The sequence below is a fragment of the Pipistrellus hanaki genome (assembly GCF_964339955.1).
Source record: "Pipistrellus hanaki genome assembly, chromosome: 11".
In the NCBI taxonomy this organism is placed as follows: domain Eukaryota; kingdom Metazoa; phylum Chordata; class Mammalia; order Chiroptera; family Vespertilionidae; genus Pipistrellus; species Pipistrellus hanaki.
Window position 1 is genome coordinate 54,569,612 of NC_140513.1, and position 23,951 is coordinate 54,593,562.

Below are 23,951 nucleotides of genomic sequence, written 5' to 3' on the forward strand. Positions count from 1 at the left end.
CCAACAAAATATGAGTATCTGGAATATGAAGAACTCTGTCCATCCTGAGTGGCTCAGTTAGTTAAGCTTTGTCCTGTGCACCAAAAGGTTACCAGTAATTCCCAGTCTAGCACATACCTGGGTTATGGAGTCAACCCCTGTTAGAGCACAAAGATGATAGATCATTGTTTCTCTCTCACATCAATGTTCTCCTCTCTCTCTCTCTCTCTCTCTCTCTCTCTCTTCCTTCCCTCTCCCCATCCTTTTCTCCCTTTCTCTCTCTAAGCATGTCCTAGGATGAGGATTTAAAATTAATAAAATAGAATATAAACTCTCAAAACTAAACATAAAAAAATTCAATTAGAAAATGATCAAAGGACATGAAGAGACATATTACCAAAGATATACAGATGGCAAATAGGCACATTAAAATATATTCGACATTATTAGTCATTAGAGAAATGCAAATGGGACATCACTACAGCTGAATCACCAAAATCTGGAAACAATCCAGATGTCCTTCAACAAGTGAATGGCTAAAACATTGGTGGTACACCCATGGACTACTACTCAGCAATAAAAGAGAACAAACTATTGACATGCTCAACATGGTGCCATGTAACACCTGGCAGAATCTACAGAGTATTTTTCTGAATGGGTAAAAAAAAAAAAAAAAAAAAAAAAGATTACATACTGTATGGTTGCATTCCTTACATAATAAAAGTATAAAAATGGAGAACAGATTACTGGTTGCCAAAGATGAAGGTGGGGTTGGGGATAGCATGGGGAACCCTTGTAGTGATGGCAATGTTCTTTAGCTTAACTTCATCAGTGTCGATGTCCTGGTCATGATAGTATAGTTTTATAAGATATCACCATTAGGCGAAATTGGGTAGAAGCTACACAGGACTTCACTGTGCTGTTTCTTACAACTGCATGTGAATCCACAATTATCTCAAAGTAAAAAGTTTAATTAAAATAACCAAGCTCTTAAAAATTGAATGTATAGGATTATTTTGGAATTTAATGATAAAAATGTATAAACCATCCGAACTTGTTGGACACCATCCTCTATCCTCATATGCTTCAATCCTTGTTCTTTTTCTAGCAGTTCTGTGATAGGTGGTGGGTGGGTAAGTAGATGGTTTTTATATTGTGCAGTTACAATTTTTTCAAAGGAAAATATGATTCATGGAAAAAGCCTGGGTGTACCAGTAGGTCTGTCTTCATTATCCCATGATGCAGGGGAATGCCTCAAGTCTATAGTTATTGCATATAAAATTTCACATTTCTCCCCATCTTCAGGAAAGCCATTAGTGAAAACATCGCGAATGACCGTGATCAACACCAAGGAGCCTGCCATCACAGTGGATATAGGAGGCACCATCAAAACAGTGCGGGGAGTGAATGTGACCATTAACTGCCAAGTTGCAGGTGAGAAATTCATTTAGGTGTTAATTCATTTGCTCAACTCTTAATGGAGCCCTGTGCTAAGGTGGGGATATAGAGTTAAACATACATTCTGTTCTCAGGGATTCAGGGGTAGTAGGAAAAGCATGAACCTCAGTCACTCTGAAACTGGTAAGTGCCATAGAAGTTTAGAGGAGGAAAGAAGAATTATGACTGGGACAGATGAGATAGAAGAGGTGGTTTTTATCTCAGCCTTGCCTATTAATAGAATGTGAGTGTGCAAAGATGGAGCAAAGAGCATTCCAAGTGGAAAGAAAGAGAGAAAATCAGGGGAGTAGGAGAGCCTCGGGACTGTAAAAGCACAGTGTGTGCTGGGGTCTGACTGGAGCCCAGAGTGCAGAAAGGGTGTGGAGGGGCTTAAGCTGTAGCAGGGTGGGCTGCAACTGCACTATGGGAGACTTCGAATGCTTGGCCAAGGAGTTTAGACCAAGGCAGACAATGATGTTAGGGAGCATGCTTCCAGAGGAGTGAGCTGCCAGCAATGCACACAATGGATTAAACAATGGAAATACTGAAACAGTGAGCCCAGTTAAGAAGCCATCATAGTAGTTTACAGGAGAGGTAGTGGGGGCCTGACCTCAAAGCAGAGGTGGTAGAAAGCTAAAGAGCTCATAGCAGACCTGGAACTTACTCCATCAGAAGAGAGTAGGAGTCATTAACGAAAGTAGCCAGCATCGCCGGGACTGGTTTGGCTCAATGGATAGAGCGTCGGCTTGGGGACTGAAGGGCCCCGGGTTCGATTCCGGTCAAGGGCATGTACCTTGGTTGCGGGCATATCCCCAGTGGGGGGTGTGCAAGAGGCAGCTGATCAATGACTCTCTCTCATTGATGTTTCTAGCTCTCTATCTCTCTCCCTTCCTCTCTGTACAAAAATCAATAAAATATATTAAAAAAAAAAGAAAAAGAAAAAGAAAAGAAAGTAGCCAGCACGTAGGAGTTGTGAGACAGGCATTGCCCTTGGATTGGCTTTGCAAACTCAGAGGCCAATAGGGACCAGAAAGTCACAGTGAAGCCGAGGAATAGTGGACAACGGGGCATGGTGGTATGCTCTGTATAAAGGTATTTACTTCAATTTAAAAGCAAAAAAAAAAAACAAAAAAAAAAACAACAAACAAAGCCCAGCTACTAATGGCCTCTCCTTGTGGCCTAGTTTGTGCCGGCTATCCTAAGGGTTTTCATGCATTCATGCCATAATGCAAAGAACGAATGAAAGGCTCTTGTGCCAGGGCCCACCAACAATCCCCTGATTGCTGTCCTCATCAGATTTCCTCTACTGTGGCACACCCTGACCCAGGCTCCCCTGTCATATCCTGTCTGCAGAGTAGAAACCAGTTAAAAAAAAAATTATATACATATATATATATATATATATATATATATATATATATATATATATTTAACTCATAGAATGATTTGCATTAAAACAACTTCTTTGTAAAGCTTCCTTTGGTCTGCACATCCAACCTCATCAGTGAAACCTCCTAGAACCAAATCCCTTCAGGCCCAGGACTCCCACCTGCGGAGCAAGATAAAACCCCTGGCAGGGCTTCCCATGAAAGAGCTGTCCCCTGGTGATCGTGCAGGTGGGACCCTGCTATTGAGCCATCACTTCCCACCTGAACACAGTCCTTGGAGATGGAACAATGACTATAGATATAATGGACAGTGTTGGGTATTCTCTTGAGAGTTCAGATCAGTACAAGAAAAAGAATGGGAGCAGCCCAGCTGGCATGGCTTAGTGGTTGAGCATTGACCTATGAACCAGGAGGTCATGGTTTGATTCCTGGTCAAGGTATATGCCCGGGTTGCAGGCTCAATCCCCAGTGCAAGGTGTGCAGGAGGCAGCCGACCAATGATTCTCTCTCATCATTAATGTTTCTCTCTCTCTCTCTCTCTCTCTCTCTCTTTTTCTTTCTCTCTTTCTTCTCCCCCTCCCTTTCCTTCCTCTCTGAAATAAATATTAAAAAAAAAATTAAAGAAAAGAATGGGGAGCACTGGAATTAGTCACTGGAAAGAGATTGAGACCCAGGATTCAGGTGGGGAAGTATTTACCACAGGGAGCCCAGGACACTAAAACCAGCGTTGGCCAACTCTCCCTTGCCTCCTGGAGCCCTTCCTCCCAGCTTCATCCAGAGACTGACTCTTATGAGATCTGAGGTTGTCATATCCAGTTTTGGCCTGGCCGTGCACATTAAATTCTTTATTTTTACTCATAGAACCATTTGTAGTAATCATGGTTAACTAAAATAAATCTGTGTCGCTGTCATTATGCCTTTTAGGGTGGGAAAGAGCATGCTATTTTTTTATTTCCATTTTTTTTCCAACTACAGTTGACATCCAATATTATTTTGTATTAGTTTCAGATGTATAGCATAGCGGTTAGACAATCATATACTTGACAAAGTTTCCCCCTCCTTGTATTTTAAGTACCCACCTGGCACCATCCATAGTTATTAAAGGATTATTGACTATATTCCCTATGCTGTACTTTACATCTCTGTGACTATTCTGTAACTACCAATTTGTACTTTTTAATCCCCTCACCTTTTTCACCCAGCCCTCTACCCCCCTTTTGATTACACAGTTGTTCTGTGAATTTACTGAACAAAGAAATCATCCTTAACCTCAATCTCCAGTCAAAATGCTCTCAGCTGTAATGCTAAGTGGCAGAAGAAACTACTTTTACGTTGCTGCTACAAGTAACTATTATGGCTCTCTTATGACATAATTTTAATGGCCATATAATAGTCTATTTTAAGAATATTACCTAGTTTACATAGAGTGAGTGACTCATGTCCTTACATGTTTGAGTTTTTAGTAGTTTTTCATTAACTAGCTTTTTGCACACATATGCTTTCAACTTGTAAAACTCAGCCTCACAAATTCTTCCCAACCCTTAAACATAAAAAGCATTAGGCAATGAGCATGCAGAGGCTTTTTCTTGAAAAGTGATCCAATTTATTGTACCACCCCTATACTTATTCTATTCTCTGTTTGAGAAGAGTGCAGAAAACTGAGTAGGTGATAAAGGTTTGGGGAAGGAAATAGTGTTTCATTCATTGTGAATAGAATGTGCAAAGGGCCTGAGGTAGAAAGAGCATGCTACATTTGAAGGAGTGAAACATGACTGGTGTGATTGTAGAACAGAGAACAGAGAAGAAAGGGTCATGACATGTGGCTGAGAGGTTGAGGGACAGTTGGCAAGAGCTAGATCTTGCAGACTCTCATAGATTATAGTACAATTTGGTATTTTTACCCTATGAGCAAGAGAAGCTTTTAAAGGATTTAACAGATAAAATTGTCAGAACTAGTGATGCAGAAATAACTGGTTGAGTCATTGATTGGGCAATATGTTAGAGTAGGCTAGCCTCTGGTAACACATAAGCCCCCAAATGTATGCATGGCCAACTCTTCCTTATGTATGCGCATAAGTCTTTTGGTGGATCTCTTCCCCTTACCCCCTCCTCCCTTACTTTCCCTCTGAGGTTTGAGAGTCTGATCGCTGGTTCTCTTTCTTTGGGTCTGTTTATGTTGTTCATTATTTCCTCTAGATGTGTGAGATCATGTGATCCAAAAAATACCCTTGTAAAAACCTAAACTGCAACAAGCCATAATGGTTATGCTGAGAGGCAAATGAATCAGTCTGTAGTGAGTTCCTTTCTGGGCCAACAGTTCTTTTGAGTCCCAATTTCTCTAGAAGACTTCTTAAAGGAGGTATGCAACCCCAATTCATATGTGCACACTCTCCCCATCTCTTTCTCACAGACAGTGAACTTGGACTGAGGAGAGAACAGAGTACTTCCTTCCTGTCTTTCTTTTTCTGTGCTGCTGATACCTTAGTTCCATGTTCTCTTGTTCTAAGAAAATACACAGGTTTCAGCCATGTTCTCTACATGTGTCCTCAACTCAGATAAGGATATAGCAGCTCTCCTTTGTCTGGTTCTTGAATGTATTAACTTTTGTGGCTTTTACTGAAGTGTAATATCTCTACAGAAAAGAGCACATGTCATAAAGGTGCCAAACTCACCAAACCAACTCCCAGGTAAAAAAACAGAGCCTTACCAGCAACCATTACCCTGACTACTAGGTTGATGTTACCAGTCTTTGTTTCTTACTTAGAGAAAGGAAATCGTGCATTATATACTCTTCTGTGTCTGACTTCTCTTACTCAACATTTTGTTTGCTTCACATAGCTGTCTATCATTCATATTCACTGACAGATCTAGGTTTGGTTATATTTTTATAATGTTTCCTCAAAAGAATCTTTGTATTTTCCTCCCACCTTGGAATTGCCCTTTACCAGCTGCATACTTCCTCTTCTTTGACTGTTTTCTCTCTTCCTGCCTCATCAGTGTAAGTTCAAAAATCAAAAGACCTCCAGACATCAGAGAGGCCAAGGGCATTATTTAGTTTGGCCAAAGGCTGGTAGAAAACGCCCAGGCAGATGCTTCCTGTGGAGTGCCCGCCAAGAGGCTATAACTGCCTCCAGAATCACCTGGACGTGTTTGGCTGATGAGTTTATTTATTTATTTATTTATTTGTTTGTTTGTTTATTTTTGCTTCCTAGGTGTGCCCGAAGCTGAAGTCACTTGGTTCAGGAATAAAAGCAAACTGGGCTCCTCTCACCATCTGCACGAGGGATCCTTGCTACTCACAGACGTGTCCTCCTCAGATCAGGGCCTCTACTCCTGCAGGGCAGCCAATGTGCATGGAGAGCTGACTGAGAACACCCAGCTTCTGATCCTAGGTAAACACCTCGAGGCTGGCTGTCCCTGGTGGGCCCCGTTAGGGGTGACTCACTCACCCTCCACCACCTCTTTTCCATGGTCCAAATAAGTACATAAAGATAAAATCAATATCCCTCCCCTTCTCCCTACCTTAGGGCCTTCCAATAGAAAGAATAACGACTTTGGGGCCAGGCAGACATCAATTTGAACCCTGGCTCTACTGCTTACTCACTGTGTGACCTTGGGCAAGTCACTTAACCTTGCTAACTTTAGATGCTGGTCTTGTGTGGAGATTAGCAAAACAAAGATTGCCCACATTGGTGGATGGGGCAAAAGATAATAGAAGTAGTAAGTCTTTTTTTATATATATATTTTTTATTTCCGAGAAGAATGGAGAGGGAGAGTGACATAGAAGCATCAATGATGAGAGAATCATTGATCAGCTGCCTCGTGAACACCCCACACTGGGGATCAAGCTAGCAATCCAGACATATGGCCTGATCAGAAATTGAACAATGACCTCCTAGTTCATAGGTCGACGCTCAACCACTGAGCCTTGCCAGCCAGCCTAAAGCAGTTAGTCTTAACACCTGTGTCAAGGACTTCTTTAAGAATCAGATGAAACTAAATTACCCTCTCCAGAAAAATTTATACATGCTAAAACTTTTATGTTCTTTAAAGAAGTTCATAATCTAGTCCACATGAAATCCACACATACACCCTCCTGTTTTAGTCCACTCCAGCCACTATAACAAAACACCACAGATAGGTAACTTATAAACACCAAAAATGTATTTCTTAGATTTCTAGCTGCTGGAAATCCAGGATCAGGGTCTGGTTAAGGCCCTCTTCTGGCTACAGACTGCCTGGTTCTTGCCATGTCCTCATTCAATAGAGGGATAAGCCAACTCTCTGGAGTCTCTTTTATAAGGACACTAATCCCCTTATGGCATAATCACCTCGCAGAGTCCCCCCTTTCTCATACCATCACCTCAGAGTGTGTTTAGGGTTTCACCACATGAATTTGGGAGGACACAAACATTTAGACTAGAGTTCTCCCTAACATAAGAACTCCTGATTGAAGAGTCTATCACAGCTCCTGGCATAAAGCAGGTATTGAAAATGAACAGCAGTTGCTTGGACACCACCATCCTTTGCTGTTACCCAGTGCAGGGCTCAGCATGTTGTGAGCTGCAGCCCTTGTCCCTTGGACTAGGGATTCTGTTTCTCTTCACCACGGAGGCTGGGAGTTGGTGGAATAGAATAAAAGGCTATTATTAGATCACTTTCTCTTGGTGAGAAAGGTATCATTCTAAGCGGGGGGGGGGGGGGAGAATATGGTTAATTACACACTATGACTTCACCAGGGAAAATAATTAAAAGTTATACTTGTATTCACACCCCAAGTTGATGATATACCAAAGCCCAGCATCTCCAGCCACTGCCAACTCAGAGAGGCCCATATGGCTTTCACCTCACCAGTGGCTGCATAAACCTCCGGTTGTCTTAGGAAGTCAGAGAAAAGCAGCTTGTTGAAGGATGTCATTTGTTTTGGGTTGGGTTTCATCGTCTGAGCTGCTAGTCTGGAGCCAGGGCCCAGAGCCTGTTGCCCCACACTGAGTTATGGTGCTTACTGTGGGTTTCTCCTCCCTCATAACCTTTCCCTGTTGCCTCTGCTAACAGCGATGAAAGCCTAGGATGTGTAGCTACTGCTGTAGCTTTGCCAATGAAGTGTGTGTATTCTGGGAGCCAGTCCTTGCAGCATTTCAGTGCTAATATGGTGTGACTGGGAGCATGGGGCTTGAAGAGCAGAATGGCTTCCCGTATTAATCAAAGTTGAGGAGGAAAAAAAAAATCACTATTTTAGGCTCTTAAGTTTCGAGCTTTTCTTAATCAGAAGCCTTGATTTAATAATCAAAGTTTGTTAGCTTTATAGGTACTTTATGAACTTAGAAATAGTGCTTCCTTTTTTATCAGCCAAAAATATGGTTTAATTTTTAAATCAGGCATTTCATGTAGAAAGCTGCAATTTTATGCCAAGTTCTGTGATTTAACCTGTAGCCAGGAGACTTGATATATAATGAGACAGAATAATATTCATTTATTCACATAGCCACTGGATGATTATTCATTAAGTGCTGCCTCTAAGTTCCACGTAGGACAACTATCAGGGGTGACCTCTTACCTTGGAGAAGTTACAGTGTCCCTGAGAAGATCAAATGGACATATACCAAAAAGGAAAATGTCATAGAAGCTGTGAGGACATGAGAAGGTGTCGACATTTGGCCCAAGGAGATCTGATGGGTTTTACCAAATAAGCAGAGGCTTCCTGAGTTTCAGCATTCTTAAGGAAATATTCAATTGCAATATTGAGGGAACTCAGTTTCCCTTAATATTTGATTTCAGTGCTCTTGAGGGGATATTAAAAAGGGGGAGAGGGGAAAAAAGTCTGGGTTTGAGTAAACAGCCACCATCAATTCCTAAAACCGTGGTGTTTGAGAGTAGAAAGAAATCTTGGAAAAGATGAGGTTCCATTTAATAGATGAGGAAACTAAGGCTCAGAAGGATTTAGTGACTTGCCCAAGTTAGTGAAAGACAGAGCCACAGCTCAAACTGCGGGTTCCTGAACCCAAGCCAGATGTTTTCCCTTAGATCATATAAAGAATACTTTCAATTACTTATATGTATATAGTATATAATGTCTTTGCAATTTTAAATTTTATATATCTCAACCTAATCATTGTTTTCTGTACACAATGGTCCAAGGCAGAGTAGACAGAAGTATGTTTCTGAACTAGACTCTGGCACCATCGTTACCTAACAAGTACATAACAAGGTGGCAAGCATATAGTAGGCCCTCACTGAACTCTCAATTACCTCAGTGAAATAACCATCAATTACAAGAACAGCACTCTTGTTTCTCTTTCCGCTCCAGCAAGGGCTGGGGAGGAAAAGGCAGGAGTCGGCCTTGAGAGTGTGAATTGCAGGGTGTCGGGAGATGCCAGAAGGGGGGGAGCAGGTGTCCGCAGTTTCCCAGGAGAACCAGGGGTCATCCCACCACTAGGTTCAGTAGCCACTTGCCTCTGCATTTGTCCAGTGGAAATGGCAAGCAAACCACTGTATTTCCCATTGCTGTCACCTTGGCTCTGCTTAACTGTGACCCCTGATAACTTCAGCCCTGACTCCTTATCAGAGTTTAAATAGCAAATGATCCCTGTCCCGCTTATCTGTCCTATTGAGCATGAGAAATTCACACCACAAAGCAAGTTAGCTTATCGACTTCATGGATGGACCCTTTTCATCATAAAAAAGGCCATCATAGGCTCCTTTTAAGTAAGAATTCCTGTAGCATATCCCTATCTGTGGGGACAAGAATAAAATGCACCCCCCAAGGATGTTATAAATGAAAGCTCTTTAATATAGGACTTGACATGTAGTAATTGCTGAATAAATGTTAGCTTTTCCAGAGTGTCTTTACAATGTGCTTTAATGTACACCCACATTTATAGGGACCCAGTGGTACTGTGGTATAAAGTGGTATTGGTCAGGAGCTTCTGAAATCTCCATGCCCGATTCTTATAACTGTCCTTATTTGCCCAAGTGTTGTTTGAAAATCAGACTCAATTTGATAGGCACACCTTCTCAACAGGAAAAATTATGTTAAAAGGCAACAAGAGTGATGCCTGCCTTACACACAGACACAATTACACGTATGCTCACCTCTCATTCCCCCCTTAATATGGCCTTCATGCTTTAACCTGTCTGATTCTCCATCTGCCTCCTCACAGATCCCCCTCACGTCCCCATGCAGTTGGAGGATATCAGAGCCTTGCTTTCAGCCACTGGACCAAACCTTCCTTCAGTGCTGATGTCTCCTCTGGGAACACAGCTGGTCCTGGACCCTGGGAATTCCGCTCTCCTTGGTGAGTCCAACCCTCTGGAACATTGGGCAGCAGTCCAGGGCTGGACAGGATTTATGGGTGGGTGACTGCTTGCAGGTGGGAAGGAGGCAGCAGTGGGGGGTGGCCAACAGGAAATCACTAAATTGCCTACAGAATCCAGACTCACCAGTGGAAACTTGGCTGACTTTCCATATGAGGTGAGCGCAGTTCTTAGTCTGGACTCTAGCTTGTCTAGATTCCAACGTGGCTCCTTTCTGCATCCTCTTGGGCTGATTCCACAGCCCAGATCCTCTATATCAGACTGACTCACCAAACGATGAGTAAGGAACAGCTTCTGTATCTCCTCTTCTTGCCAACCACATCCCACGACTTCCTCCCAACTAAATGAGAACTCGAATCAATTTTCAAAGAAAAAGATGAAATATCAGCATCCCCCAAAAGCCAGACAATTATATTTACCCCAGCCTTATATTGGTAGGTAGACACCCAACCCAGACAGATTCCTCAAAGCATGTGTTTAAATAACTTCACCGGGTACAACTTCCCTGGCATCTGTCTTTGGGACCTTCCCCAAGTTAATGCCCACATGGCTGGTGCCCTCTGGTAGTAGAGTTGTTCAAGGACATTCAAGTCCTGGGTCCCTCTCTCCTGAATCGTGGAGATGCCAGCGGAACCTCTGTATTCCCAATATGACCTCTGGAGATAGTCAAGGTGGAAGAGAAGAATTCTGCCTTCAGAATCCTAAAAAAATAAGGCCTATAAATGGAAGAGAAATGTCATGCTAACTCTATATGGTTCCAAATGTTGGTAATGGCAGCTAGAATTATTCCTTTGGCTCAAAGTTAAAAGTTTCTGTACCCTTAATTCCCATCAACTAGCAAGGACCAGGAAGCCAATGAATTTCCAGTCATACTGCTGATTATGCATTGTCAACATGGCCATGGGGTCAGGTATCTATAGGATTACAACACAGAAATATTACCTTCAGTTCTCATTATCATCTGAAATTAGCAAATACTCCTCACAGCATATGGGAAAAAGCTGCTGATTTCTCTGTTTCTGATCTGGGTAAAAATAAGACACAGATAGAGAAATGTGTGGCCCTTTTCTGTTTCCCATAACTTATACAACTTGGCATTGAGTTTTTCCACATCATTTTGATCAGAGTTAATAGAAGTTGTAAACTGCTTGTTTTCCTTGGCTTATAAATGGTAAACTTATGCTAAATGAAGTGTGTACATTGTAAAGTTTTTTTTATTTTAGACTCACCATTATGAGAAATTGTCATAACTATTCTTCAGAGCCCAGTCACTAGCCGGGGGTACAGCAATTGCTTATTTTTAAGTTCAATAACTCTTGGGTCACGCAGGTGCCATCCAGCGTGCTGGAAAAGTTAACCTGCTCGTATTTTTCCATGAGAGCTTTACTTTTTCCCATATTCTGGGACAATATTTTGTCTCATTTTAGCTATGGGCAATAAGAATTTATTGTGCTTTCTTCTGCTGCATTTCATTTCTAGCTTATAGTGTTTTGTTACCGTAGACTGGTATTTAAATCTAACAGTTAAGAGACACCTTAATACACCAGTTCACATCCAGACTGCCCCATTTGAAGGAGACAGTGAGTCAGTTACCATAAAATCTCTGAATGTAATTGCATGGGCAGAACTGGGCCCTAGTGGTGAATGTCGCTGTCTTGCCAGCACTGTAGAACTAGGAGAGATCTATATGGAGTTATGGAGATGAGTTAGGGAATGGTGTGAAGTTCAAGGACTCTGAGAAGCAGGTCATTTGAAAAATACCAGGGCCTCACTGTGAGGGTTTGGAGCTGAGCACCAGGACTCCAAAGGCAGAAATGAAGGAAATAGGCACTCAGGGTGAAGAAGCTATAAGCGCAGAGATTAAGGTGTGTGGGGTGTGTATCGGGTGCCTATTCAGTAACAGCTATAAAATACCACTGCTTTAAAACTGATAACGGGCAGCCAAACGGGGATAGAAACTAGGCTATCAAAAGGAGCAGGCCTCAGCTAAAGCTTGTCCACTCAGATTTGACTTGGATCCCTCCCCAAGATTTCTGATACCCTCCTTCATCTCAAATCTCCCAGCTATTGACTTATCCTGATCTCTTAATCCAGCTGCTCCCCTTTGGACCAACTCCCATCTCCTCCTACCAGTGACCCTTTTAGATCAAAGTGTGTACTCTGAGTACAAGAAATAGGTCACGCCCAGCCAGTGTGGCTCAGGGTTTGAGCATCAACCTATGAACCAGGAGGTCACAGTTTGATTCCTAGTCAGGGTACATGCCCAGGTTGCAGGCTCGATTCCCAGTGTGGGGCATGCAGGAGGAAACTGATCAATGTTTCTTTCTCATAATTGATATTTCTGTCTCTCACTCTCCCTTCCTTTCTGAAATCAATAAAAATATTTTTTTTTCAAAAAAAGAAATAAGGGAGGGAGGTGGTTCTGTGTATGGTTGATAAGAACATTAAATGGTGACAAACTGTGAAGAACCCTTATTATTAGACTAAGGAAGTATATTTACTATGTGGGAAATGGAAATAGACCTTTAGAGGGTTATTAAGTAGGAGAGTGATATAGTAAAAGTAATATTTAATTAATCTGACATTCTATTGTATAAGGATAATCAAGATTAGGAGAGATTTAATGAAGAAATATATTTAGAGGGAAACACATATTCTAAGTGAGGCTAGAAGCAGGTAGCAAAGATACTGTTAATTATCCCTTTCACAGCCAAGACATCCCTGATCAATCACAACATTCTTTTCCAATTAGTCCAGGCACTGCCTTGGAATTTATTTTAACACTAGAGGCCGGGTGCACAAAAATCGTGCATTCGGGTGGGTCCCTCAGCCAGTTCTGTGCCCTTTCCCAGTCTGGGAGCCCTCAGGATGTCCATCAGTCAAAACATCCTTAGCACTGCTGCAGAGGCAAGAGAGGCTCCTGCTACAGCTGCTGCACTCGCCAGCTGTGAGCCCAGCTTCTGGCTGAGTGGTGCTCCTGCTGTGGGAGCACAGTGACCACCAGGGGGCAGCTCCTGTGTTGACCGTTTGCCCCCTGGTGGTTAGTGACCAGTTGTTCCACAGTTCGGTTGATTTGCATATTAGGGTTTTATTATATAGGATTCTCACCAAGCATGGTGGCAGTTGGCATATAGGTCAAGATTTTAGGTTTTTTAAAGCCATAGATCAAAACTAACTCTCCTTTATTAAGGCTCCCAACAGGTGAGTCTACTCCAGAAATGGGTATTTAGTTGTCAGACACTCTGGCATTTATATCACTTCAAGCCACTGCTGTAACTTTCAAGAAGGAAGGTGAATTGAGCGACATGCGCCCATCAGGCCTCACTTTCCAACACTATAAATGAAGATCTGGGACTAGTGGGTTCCTTGTTGCTCTCACACTCTTTGCTATATGACTTAGACATGAAAAATGCCCAGTGGAGGCTCAGCCATGCATAGTGGACCCAACCAACTTGGCTCTATTGTCCTAGGCAATACAGGTGCTATTTTTTTGTCCTTGTTTTACAGTGGTCCTTTTTGCAGGGAGACCTAAACTGTGCCAACTATTCTGGAGGCAAAGCCCTTGCCTCCATCCTTAGTGGTCCAAGGCCTGGTCACAGGACTCCATTTGAAGAACAGCAATAACTCGGGCCTTCCTCCATCTTTTTGCAGCCTTCTGTTAAATATTATTAGCCACTGAGACCCAAGGCTAATATGTCTCACAGTATCATTTATAGGGTATTAGCATTGTTATATTTTTGAAAATAACTTTTGTTAGAGTTTTATTATAAGAGTAGTACATGCCCATTGTAGAATAATTAAGAAAAGAAAAAAATGAAAATTAATTTTTTAGTTCAGAGATAGCCAGTGCTCATATCCTTTTCTAACCATTAATACACACATTATACATATCTTTTTTTTAAAACAAAATCATACTCAGTATACTGCTTGTAACTTATTACCACTGAATGGTAGATAATAATCATCTTTCCATGCCTGTAAATATTCTTCTACAGTTTTATTTTTGATGGTTGCATTGGTAGGAGGCACTATGTCTTATTCAACCTATTCTCTAATGTTGAACTTTTAGATTTTTCTTCTACTCACTTTGGGCTTTGTTCTTCTTTGACTCGCTTTATGTATAAGGTTTGATTGTTTATTTGAGATTTTTCTTATTTCTTGGCTATGTCCCATAGATTTTGGGGGTCACTCTGTTTTTATTTTCATTTTTTTCAAGGTATCTTTTTATTTCTTTCTTGATTTTATTATTAATCCATTCATTGTTTAGTAGCATATTACTTAGCCTTCACATCTCTTGTGCTTTTCAGTTTTCTTGTAACTGATTTTTAATTTCATACCATTGTGATCTGAGAAGATGCTTGATAGGATTTCAATCTTCCTGAATTTACTGAGACTTGTTTTATGACCTAACATGTGGTCTGTTTGGAAAATGTTCTATGTGCACTTGAAAAGAATGCATTCTGATGCTTTGGGGTGAAATGTGCTGAAAATATTAACTAAATGCATCTGGCTTAATGTGTCATTTAAGGCCACTGTTTCCTTGTTGATTCCCTGTCTGGATGATAGATCCATTGATGTCATGTGGTGTTAAAGTCCCCTACTATGCCTGTATTACTGTTTATCTCTCCTTTTGTATATTTATCTTATATATTTAGATACTCCTATGTAGGGTCTATAAAAGTTTACAAGAGTTACAGCTTCTTATTGGATTGATTCCTTTATATTATAAAAACTAGAGGCCTGGTGCACAAAATTTGTGCACAAGGGGGAGTGGTCCTTCAGCCTGGCCTGCATCCTCTCACAATCCAGGACCCCTCAGGGAATGTCCGACTGCCGGTTTAGGCCTGATCCTGGAAATGGGCCTAAACATGCAGTCAGACATCCCTCTTGCAATCCGGGACCACTGGCTCCTAACCACTCACCTGCCTGCCTGATCTCCCCTAAGCACCTCTGCCTGCCTGATTGCCCCTAACCACTCTGCCTGCCTGCCTGCCTAATCGCCCCTAACTGCCTCAGCTCCTGCTGTGGCGGCTTCATCTGGGAGGTTGTTCGTCTGTTCCGGTCTAATTAGCATATTATGCTTTTATTATTATAGATGCTTTTCTTTGTCTCCTTGTGCAGCCTTTCTTTTAAAAATCTAATTTGTTTGATATAAGTACTACTACCCTTTTTTTTTCCTTTCCATTTGGATGAAATATCTTTTACTATCCCTTTACTTTTTATCTGTATGTCTCTCCATCTGAAGAGGGTCTCTTGTGGACACCATATGTACAGGACTTGTTTTATTTATTCATTCAGCCACCCTATGTCTTTTGGTTGGAACATTTGGTCCATTTACATGTAATTACTGATAGGTGTTTAACTTCTGCCATTTTATTAATTGTTTTTCTATTGTTTATTGTAATTCTCCTCTGGTCCCGATAATCATCTTCTAGAATTAGACAGAGGGCCCAACTTTTAAGAGATAATGTCTCTTGCAGTTGGCAACCTAAGACCCCTGGGCACAATCTAGTTCACTACTTGCTTTTGTAAACAAAGTTTTCTTACATGTAGTCACACCCATTTATTTACCTATGTATGGTCTATGGCTTCTTTCTCACCATAATGGTAGAGTTGAGTGCTTGCCACAAAAACCACAAGACTAAACTATTAATATTTCTATTTGGCCCTTTACAGAAAATGTTTGCCAACTGCTGATTAGTTCATCCACCTCATTATGTAGAAAGGATGCCAAGGTCTATGGTGGTGACCACACATCTCCCACTTCTGAGGGGGAGCACACTTTTCACTGTATCACTCTGTCCTTTATCCTGTCACTGGGTAAGGCTTTCTTCATGAAGCAAAAGAGCCTGAAAACACACACACACACACACACACACACACACACAATGAATAGGAATAAACATCTTTCTCAGGAAAAAAGAAGATCCATATTATAAAAGTCATGGATTTTTGTCAGAACTAGATGATTCCAGGTGCCTCCAGTAACCACATATGTAATCATATGTGGCTTAAGAGAAACCGTTCAATACCTTTTCTCAACATATTCTATTTAGGGACAGACCTTGTGTGAATATTGTACAGGATATGCACATAAGGTTGGCTCCACCCCCTACACTGAGTCACAAACTCTCCTTTGTGAGCAAGCAAGCTTAGTGCCTCAGTCAGAGGGACTCCTCATTATATTCTGCCAAAAACTCATGTCATGCTTACCCCACAGAGAGCCAAACAGCACAGCCTTCCTCATGTCATGTGATTTATCAGGAGGAGAGAGATCTAGCCTTCAACCCTGTATTTGCAGAGTCAAGTTTTTCCATGAAAGAAGTCATTGTGCCTGGGCTCGCTCCCCAGCCGGGGGCTCCAGGGTCACAGCCAACACACATTCAGCATCTCAGCAGCACCAACGCGCTCCCCAGGGCCCAGCATGCACAACAACAACACTTCTCAGAGCCCTTCCAGCCCTGGAAAAGCCAGGCAGGCAGGCCAGGGCCCATAGTCAGCAGTGGCCTTTTCCTTATTGCCACCTGTCTTGCACATTTTCTTCTCTGCTTATTGAAAATGCTAAGCCTCACAGAGCTTGGCCGGCATGAGCTCCAGTTCCAGATGTGTCTGCTAAGAGCAACAATGGTTTTGTTGACCCCAAATCTCATACTAAAAGGTGAAAATTTATTTATTTTTTTCCTAACACTGAAATTGTGACTGGACTGCTCCTACAAATCATATCACACTGATGGGGGAACTGTGGCTGGAATACACAGGACCCAGGACTGGAATCTCAGGTGGAGCTTACAGGCAGTGCTGACATATAAAGCGCTCAAGGTGTATCAGATCACAGTTGAATAAATATTAATGTTCAAAGTTGAAAGACTTGGTAAAGGGCAATATCAAAGATCATTTTAGTCATTCATTACTATTTGTTGAGTGTCTGCTATGTAGTCTTGTAGGCACTGTGCTAGGACCAGAGATGCACAGTAAATAAGATAGATAAACCTAGGCCTTCATTCGTTAAAAAAAAAAAATTGCACATTTACTGTACACTATTCATGTTGTCTAAATACTGAGGATATATGAATGCACCAAACAGATTAATATACCTGCCCTTTTGCAGTTTGAATTCTATTGTAGTAGGGTTTAGTCTGATGGGAAAAGTAATTCAAATAAGAGGACAGTGATAAAAAGGGAAAGAAGTGCTGGATTGGGGGCGTGGGACAGGACACGGTTTCTCTGAGGAGAGGATATTTGAGCTGGGATTGGGAGAGTGGGTGGAAGTTATCTGAATGAAGAGAGGGCATTCCAGGCAGAGGCACCAGCAGAGGTAACAGCCAAGGCGAGAACGGCTTGCGGTGATGTTGAAGCCATGTTGAGACTTTTGCACTTGGTCCTAAGTGCAATGGTAAGTCTTTAAATAGTTTCAAGCAAGAGAAAGAAATCTGATTTGTGTTTTTCAAAGTTTGTTGTGGCTGCTGTGTAGAGGATGGATTCCAGAGGAAGAGATACCATTTAGAAAGTGGTTGCACTATTCCAGTTAAGAGATAACTGTGGCTTAGCCTAGAGAGTAGGAGATGCTTAAAAGAAGTGAATAAATTTAAAAGAATATAGGAAGTAACATCAGCAGGATTTGGTAAATAGACTAATGGGGGAAAGAAACATAGTCCATACAACCTTTAGGTTCTCAAAAGCATCAGATTTTTAATGCTTTTCTCAATGACATTGATGTATCTTGTATGTGATAATGAACCATTTCAGACCACTCAAGTGAAAATGCTAGAATAAAATGGAGAACTACACATATGTGCAACTACAGAAGTGTTGTTACAAGGAAAAGACTAGTCTAAAGCTCATGTCGCCACATGCTGGCTCATTTCCTGAACATACCCCTGTTCAGTCTCTACTAGATTCTAGGTCCTCTGCCCTCTCTCAGCCTTGGAGGAGGACAGAAGCAGGAGGGGAGATAGAAAGTCATTGATGTGAGAGAAACTTTAAAGAGTTTCAAAAGAAGCCAAAGTGAGCAGAGCAGGGAAGACTCCTTTCTTCATTAAAGGGGAAACCAGGGAGAGTTTATTGAGGAACTATTCAAGCTCATTCTTAAAGGATAAGTAAAGGCATTCTGAGCATGGGTGCAATAGGCACATACCTTTTTTTAGTTCCTTCTGTGTCCCCAACATGAATAGTGTACAATACTATTGGAGGCACTGGAGATGCAACAGAGAACAAAACGGATAAAAATCCCTTTTTGTAGAGCTTACATTGCAGTAGGAGAAATATTATAGAAAATAAGAATAATGAAGTAAATGACATAGTATGTTAAAAGGTAATAAGTGCTATGAAGAAAAAGTAAATCAGAGAATGGATAATACCTCTGAGAAAGAGGACGTGATTTTAAATTACATAGATGGTTAGGAGAAGGCTCACTGAGAAGATAATCCTTGAGCAAAAACTTGAATGTGAGCCATTGAGCCTCACCTATGTCTGGAGGAAAAGAGGAGACGAGCATCTGGGGCAGAGGAAAGCTTGTGTGGAATACTTAAGACGGGACATACCTCAGGCGTTCAAGGAACAACAAAGAGGCCAGTGTAGTGGCAGGAGTGGAGTCATCGGGTTGGATGTGGGAGAGAAGATCAGAGCAGTAACAAGGCCAAGGGCAAATTGTGTAAAGCCTTGTAAATGGTCATGTTAAAATAACAGTGAAAGAAAAATCTATAAATGCCTAAATGTATACACAGATTCTATATTGCACTGAGCATCGTGGGCTTTTCCAAGATTCAGCCAGGGCAAGCAGAAGTGATTTCTTTTATTGGAAACCATGTGACCAACTTAATGTATATAGCTGACTCTAGTCAAACAGAGGCCATCAGGCTGGCTCTGGGACAAGCCAATATTGCTGGTTTAATTTGACTCACATGTGCTGGGCACCTGCTGATTTACCAGGCTCTGAGCTGGGCTTCTGCAGGCAGGTCCTGACTACTTCCTCCACTTAGGAAGTGGTTCCCAACTGCACAATCTAGTTACCTGGGAAGTGTTTCAAAACAAACAAACAAACAAAACTCAATGATCCACCTGAGACCAATTAAAACAGATGGTCTGGGGGTGGGGCTAGGCATCAGTACTTTTAAAAATGGATTCTTAGAGCTTAAACGGACTTTAAAAGTCATCTCTCTATATACCCTATTACCCATGTAATAGCTGGTATGGAAAAATGAAGGTTTTAGAATATTTTAGCCTGGCATTCAAGGCTTGTTGCTATTCATACCTAACCTGTACCTCCATCCTTCCATCTTATTCCTGTTCAAAGAATACTACTCCTGTCAAACTTTTCCCTGGTAATTGCCATGACCTTGAGACTTCCTTGCCTGGAATACCCTCTCCCACCCCATTCTCTATAGACAAGCCCTAGAAGTTTTCGAGACAGAGTCTAAGCCAGAGATTGGCAAACTCATTAGTCAACAGAGCCAAGTATCAACAGTACGATGATTGAAATTTCTTATGAGAGCCAAATTTTTTAAACTTAAACTTCTTCTAACACCACTTCTTCAAAATAGACTTGCCCAGGCCATGGTATTTTGTGGAAGAGCCACACTCAAGGGGCCAGAGAGCCGCATGTGGCTCGTGAGCCACAGTTTGCCAATCACTGGTCTAAGCCCTTATGTGAAGCCTTCTTGCAGTGTTCAAGCCTGGAGTGATCTCTGCCTGCTGACCCTCTGAGGCACCCACTAAACCAGGATTGAGCACACTTTGTCTGTGAAAGGCTGGATAGGAAATATGTTAGGTGTTGAAGGCCATATATCTCTGTTGCAACTGCTATACAGACAGTGAATAAGTGAATGGGTGTGGCTGTGTCCAATAAAATGTTACTGACAGAAACGGAGTCAGATTTGGTGTTCAGGCCACAGTCTGTCACTGCCTGCTCAAGACCACCGATGCGACACTTAACCTACCGCAGCCTGTGTTATTAGAGATTGCGCCCATCTCTGTCATATCTCCCAGATTCTAGGTCTTAGGGAGATCAGAGGCTGCATCAATATTCTCAGATGATTTAAAACAGGACTAGGTAGCTGGGCTGTGGCTCAGAAGGCCTCTTGAGTCATTTCCATCTTTCATTTCTATTATAATTGTAGATTTATCATCTGTCCCATATATCTCCACCATAACCCCACCCTGTACACTTCCTTACACTTCTGATGGGATAGGGTGGGATACTTCCTGAACCCAATTATGAGGAAATTCACACAGCAACCCTCAGCATCAGCAGTACCCTCAGCCACATCTGTTGGGAAATCACTTTTCATATGCTAATTTGGAAGACTAAGATCATCACTACTTCCTCTTGAACTGTAGAAACAGCAAGTTCTGATGGTCAAAGGTTAGGTACAAATTCATCCAGAGCGGTGACCCACCCCTTCAGAAATCGCAGGCGTGGCAAGGAAAGTGATGTGCACAGGAAAGAAAGGGGGGGGAAAAGCGTAGGAGAGGGCTAGCATACTGATGAGGGGAAAGAAGAGGAATTTATCAAAGACACATCAGTTGGCATCCATTTCCTCATTTATATTGGACACCGGAAGTTTTATGTCACAGGAAAAGGCTTTTGGTTTCCTAGTTTTGACCACAAAGAGAATATGATTTGTTATTAAGAAGAAAAGTCAGCGTTTCGTGGTTGTGTATGGCACATGTTTATGTACTTTTGTCCTTTTTTTTTTTTTCTTTAATAAAATCCAAAGTAGAGAACAGAGGCCCCATAAGGACTGCAGGAAGCTCTGTAGTACCTAACAGTGTAAAACTAAGTTAGTATTTCAGCAGGCATTTATGAGGAAGCCACAGGAAAAAGTCCCGAGGTTCTTTGGACTGAAGTGAACATCCATAAATTTAAAATGACACCAGGGCATCAGTGGCACTTAAAATAGTTGGACACAAAAAGCAAGGCGGTAAATCTCCCTGCCTCGCCACTGTTCTAAGCCATAGCAAGCAGCCAGGCACAGGCTTATTTTAAGCCTTCAAATCGTCAGGAAAGGGGACTCGAGAAACTCCCTTCCCTGGCCCCTGCCCTTCCCGGCACCAAGACACAGTTCCCAGGCCCCTCCGTCCTCCCCACAGGAATGACGTGAATGAGGCTGATGTCCCTGAAATAGACAGGTATTGAGTCCCTCCATGGGAAAATGAGGAACTCTACACTTTCCCTAATAAATCCTTCCTCAGCCCCGTGTCAGCACTTGAAACTGCCCAGTCTGGTTCTGCGTCTCCCTGAGTCTGGGTGGCACCAGAGGCGGTGGGACCAGGTGCCAGGGCCAGAGGCAGGCGGCCAAAGGAAAGGCAAGATCGTGACCGCTTTGTAGAACAGGGAAATGGGGGTACCTTGGGAGACTCGTTTCTAAAGCCTCAGCATCTGCTTCCTCATTTGTAAATAATTATTTTAGTCTGTTTAGAAGTGTGTTTCTCACAGCTCTGGAGGCAGCAGCGTGGTCGCATTCTGATGAAGTCCCTCTTCCTCAGTCAGCCCCTGTTCCGTGTCCTTACAGGGTGGCATGGGTGAAGGATATCTGTGGGTCTCTTATCTGAACACTAACCTATTCATGAGGGCTGCATCTTTATGACCTAAGCACCTCCCCAAAGCCCCTTGTCCTAATGCCGTCACATCAGCACTAGGATTTTAGCATAGGAATATAGGGGGACACTGGCATTCAGACCACAGCAGTCATGCCCACCTCACAGGATTGATTACACGAAGGGTTACGTAAGGTATCATAGGCAGTGTGCCCAGGCTAGCGTTTGGTGCAAAGTGGACTCTTAATATGTGTTAATTTCTTGACTGTGTTGCTTATTTCCTTGTTGAATCCACAAACCAAGAAATCCATTCATTCTCTTCTTCACTCTGATCGGCTGTGAGTTCTTCCTCACAGGACCAGAACTTGTTGCCTGAGTGAGTATACATCACTGACTGAGAAATCACCCAGGAGATGGGTGCCTTCTTGAAGGGTTCCTTCTGTGCCATGTCTGGATGGAGCAGAGAAGAGGCGTGTCCTCTGACATCAAGGAATGTATCGTTTACTTGGAGGAAACATCAACACAGAAGTGAGAGAACAGAGATGAGGAGGGAGGGTGAAAAGAGAGTACTGAGTGGCTGCTCTGTGAATTTATATTAAAAGACGTGGTTTCAGTCCTCCCCTGGAAATCCTATTGCCATCTATCCTGCTAAGTCCCATGCTGTGTATTGGGCCCCCTCGCATGCACTGAGGGCTTGCATAGTACAGTGCTTAGAAGTGTAGGCTTTGTAGCCAGAAAGCCTGGCTCTGTCTGCCATGTGCTAACAGCTACACTACCCTGGGCAGGTTCTGGAAGTTCTCTCTGCCTTTGCCTATAAAGCAGAGGTAATAACTGCATATACCTTCAGGGATTTTGAAAGGAGTCAATGAGGTAATATATGTAAAGTGCTCAGAATGGTGCCTTGGCACACAGCAAGTGCTCAGTTAATGTCAGTCATTATCATCCTGGTAGTACAAGCTCTTACCCCCCCCCCCCTTCTTAAAGTGGAGGAAGCGGGGAAACTTGGGAATGCCCCTGGGTGCTGTATTATATACTTGGAAGTTGCTAAGAATGTAGATCTTAAATGTTCTCACCACACACACAAAAAAAAGAAATGGCAATTATGTGAGATGAGGGAGGTATTAGCTAACGCTATGATGGTAATCATTTTTGCCACATATCCGTATATCAAGTCAGCACGTGCACACCTTAAGCTTACACAATGTTATACGTCTCCGTAAAGCTGGGGGGGTGGGGGGGGAGAGAGACAAAGAACGCCTAAAGGCAGGGATAAACTTCCCTCAACCCAAGTTTTCATTAACTTAACATTTTTATGCTATTTATACTGTTGTTATATGTTTGCTAGTTGATTTAACGTTTTTTTTGAGTCAAGTTGCCTTTGAAAATGTTAGCCTATCTCACTTTAATTAAGCAAGAAAAAGGAAGAGGCTTTTGCCCACTACTGACCCAAAAGCAATAGGAGCTGCACTGTGGTCATGCCTCATAGCCTTTCTGAGCCTTCCTTTCTGAGGAGTCAAATGTGTTGATGATAAGGAACATTATAAACTGATGAACAAAAAGATACAGAGACAGTAAAGAAACAGCAGGGAGGGTAGGGAGATATGGGGGAGATAAGAGATCAACTGAAGGACTTGTATACATGCATATAAGCATAACCAATGGATGAAAAACTCTGGGGAGGGAGGGCATGTATGAGAGTGGGGGGTGGGGATTGGTAAGGTATGTACACATATAATACCTTAATAAAAATAAAAAAAATGAGAGAAAAAAAAATAAAAGTGGAAATAAAACAAAACAAAATGCATTGATAACCTGTCTCTGAGGATTGCTTTTAGAATCAAATGAGAGGGAAGACACAAAAGCATTTTGTAAACTCCAAAGCGCTGTACACAACTGAGTGGTTGCTTTATTCCTGGGGTCAGAAGCAAACTCTCAGAGGAGAAGGCAAACTCTCAGAGGAGATTCTGGATCTTTTGTGAAACCCCCTTCTAGCCAAGAGCTGTGTCCCTACTGTTCTTCTTTGCTACGCGCTGGACTAGAGATTGAGGTATTATTTTCCAAGGAACCCTTGGAGAGGGTGCTTTCTGCCCTGGAGAGTCTCACTCAGAAAATAAGAGAACTCACAGCATCTGAGGAAACTTTGTAGGGAAATGAGACCCAAGTAGCACCAAGAAGGATCCATGGGGTGAGCCGGGGCAGGAGAGGAGCACAGGTGTGAATTAGACACCGGCTCCCTGGGAGACAGGGAGGGATGTGGATGAGGACAAGGTCCTGTTCTCCATCCAGTGCTTGACCTAT

The 23,951-nt window shown here is 42.3% G+C and overlaps 1 protein-coding gene across 1 annotated transcript in view; it reads left to right on the top strand.

Annotated features, from left to right (window-relative positions):
- Positions 1-23,951, top strand: part of ADAMTSL1 (ADAMTS like 1) — a 385,178-nt gene that overhangs the window by 308,451 nt on the left and 52,776 nt on the right. The window contains exons 21-23 of the mRNA XM_084898074.1: positions 1,285-1,413; positions 6,017-6,196; positions 9,965-10,099. Of these exons, the coding sequence (XP_084754200.1) occupies positions 1,285-1,413; positions 6,017-6,196; positions 9,965-10,099 (444 nt within the window). The remainder of the gene's footprint in view (positions 1-1,284; positions 1,414-6,016; positions 6,197-9,964; positions 10,100-23,951) is intronic.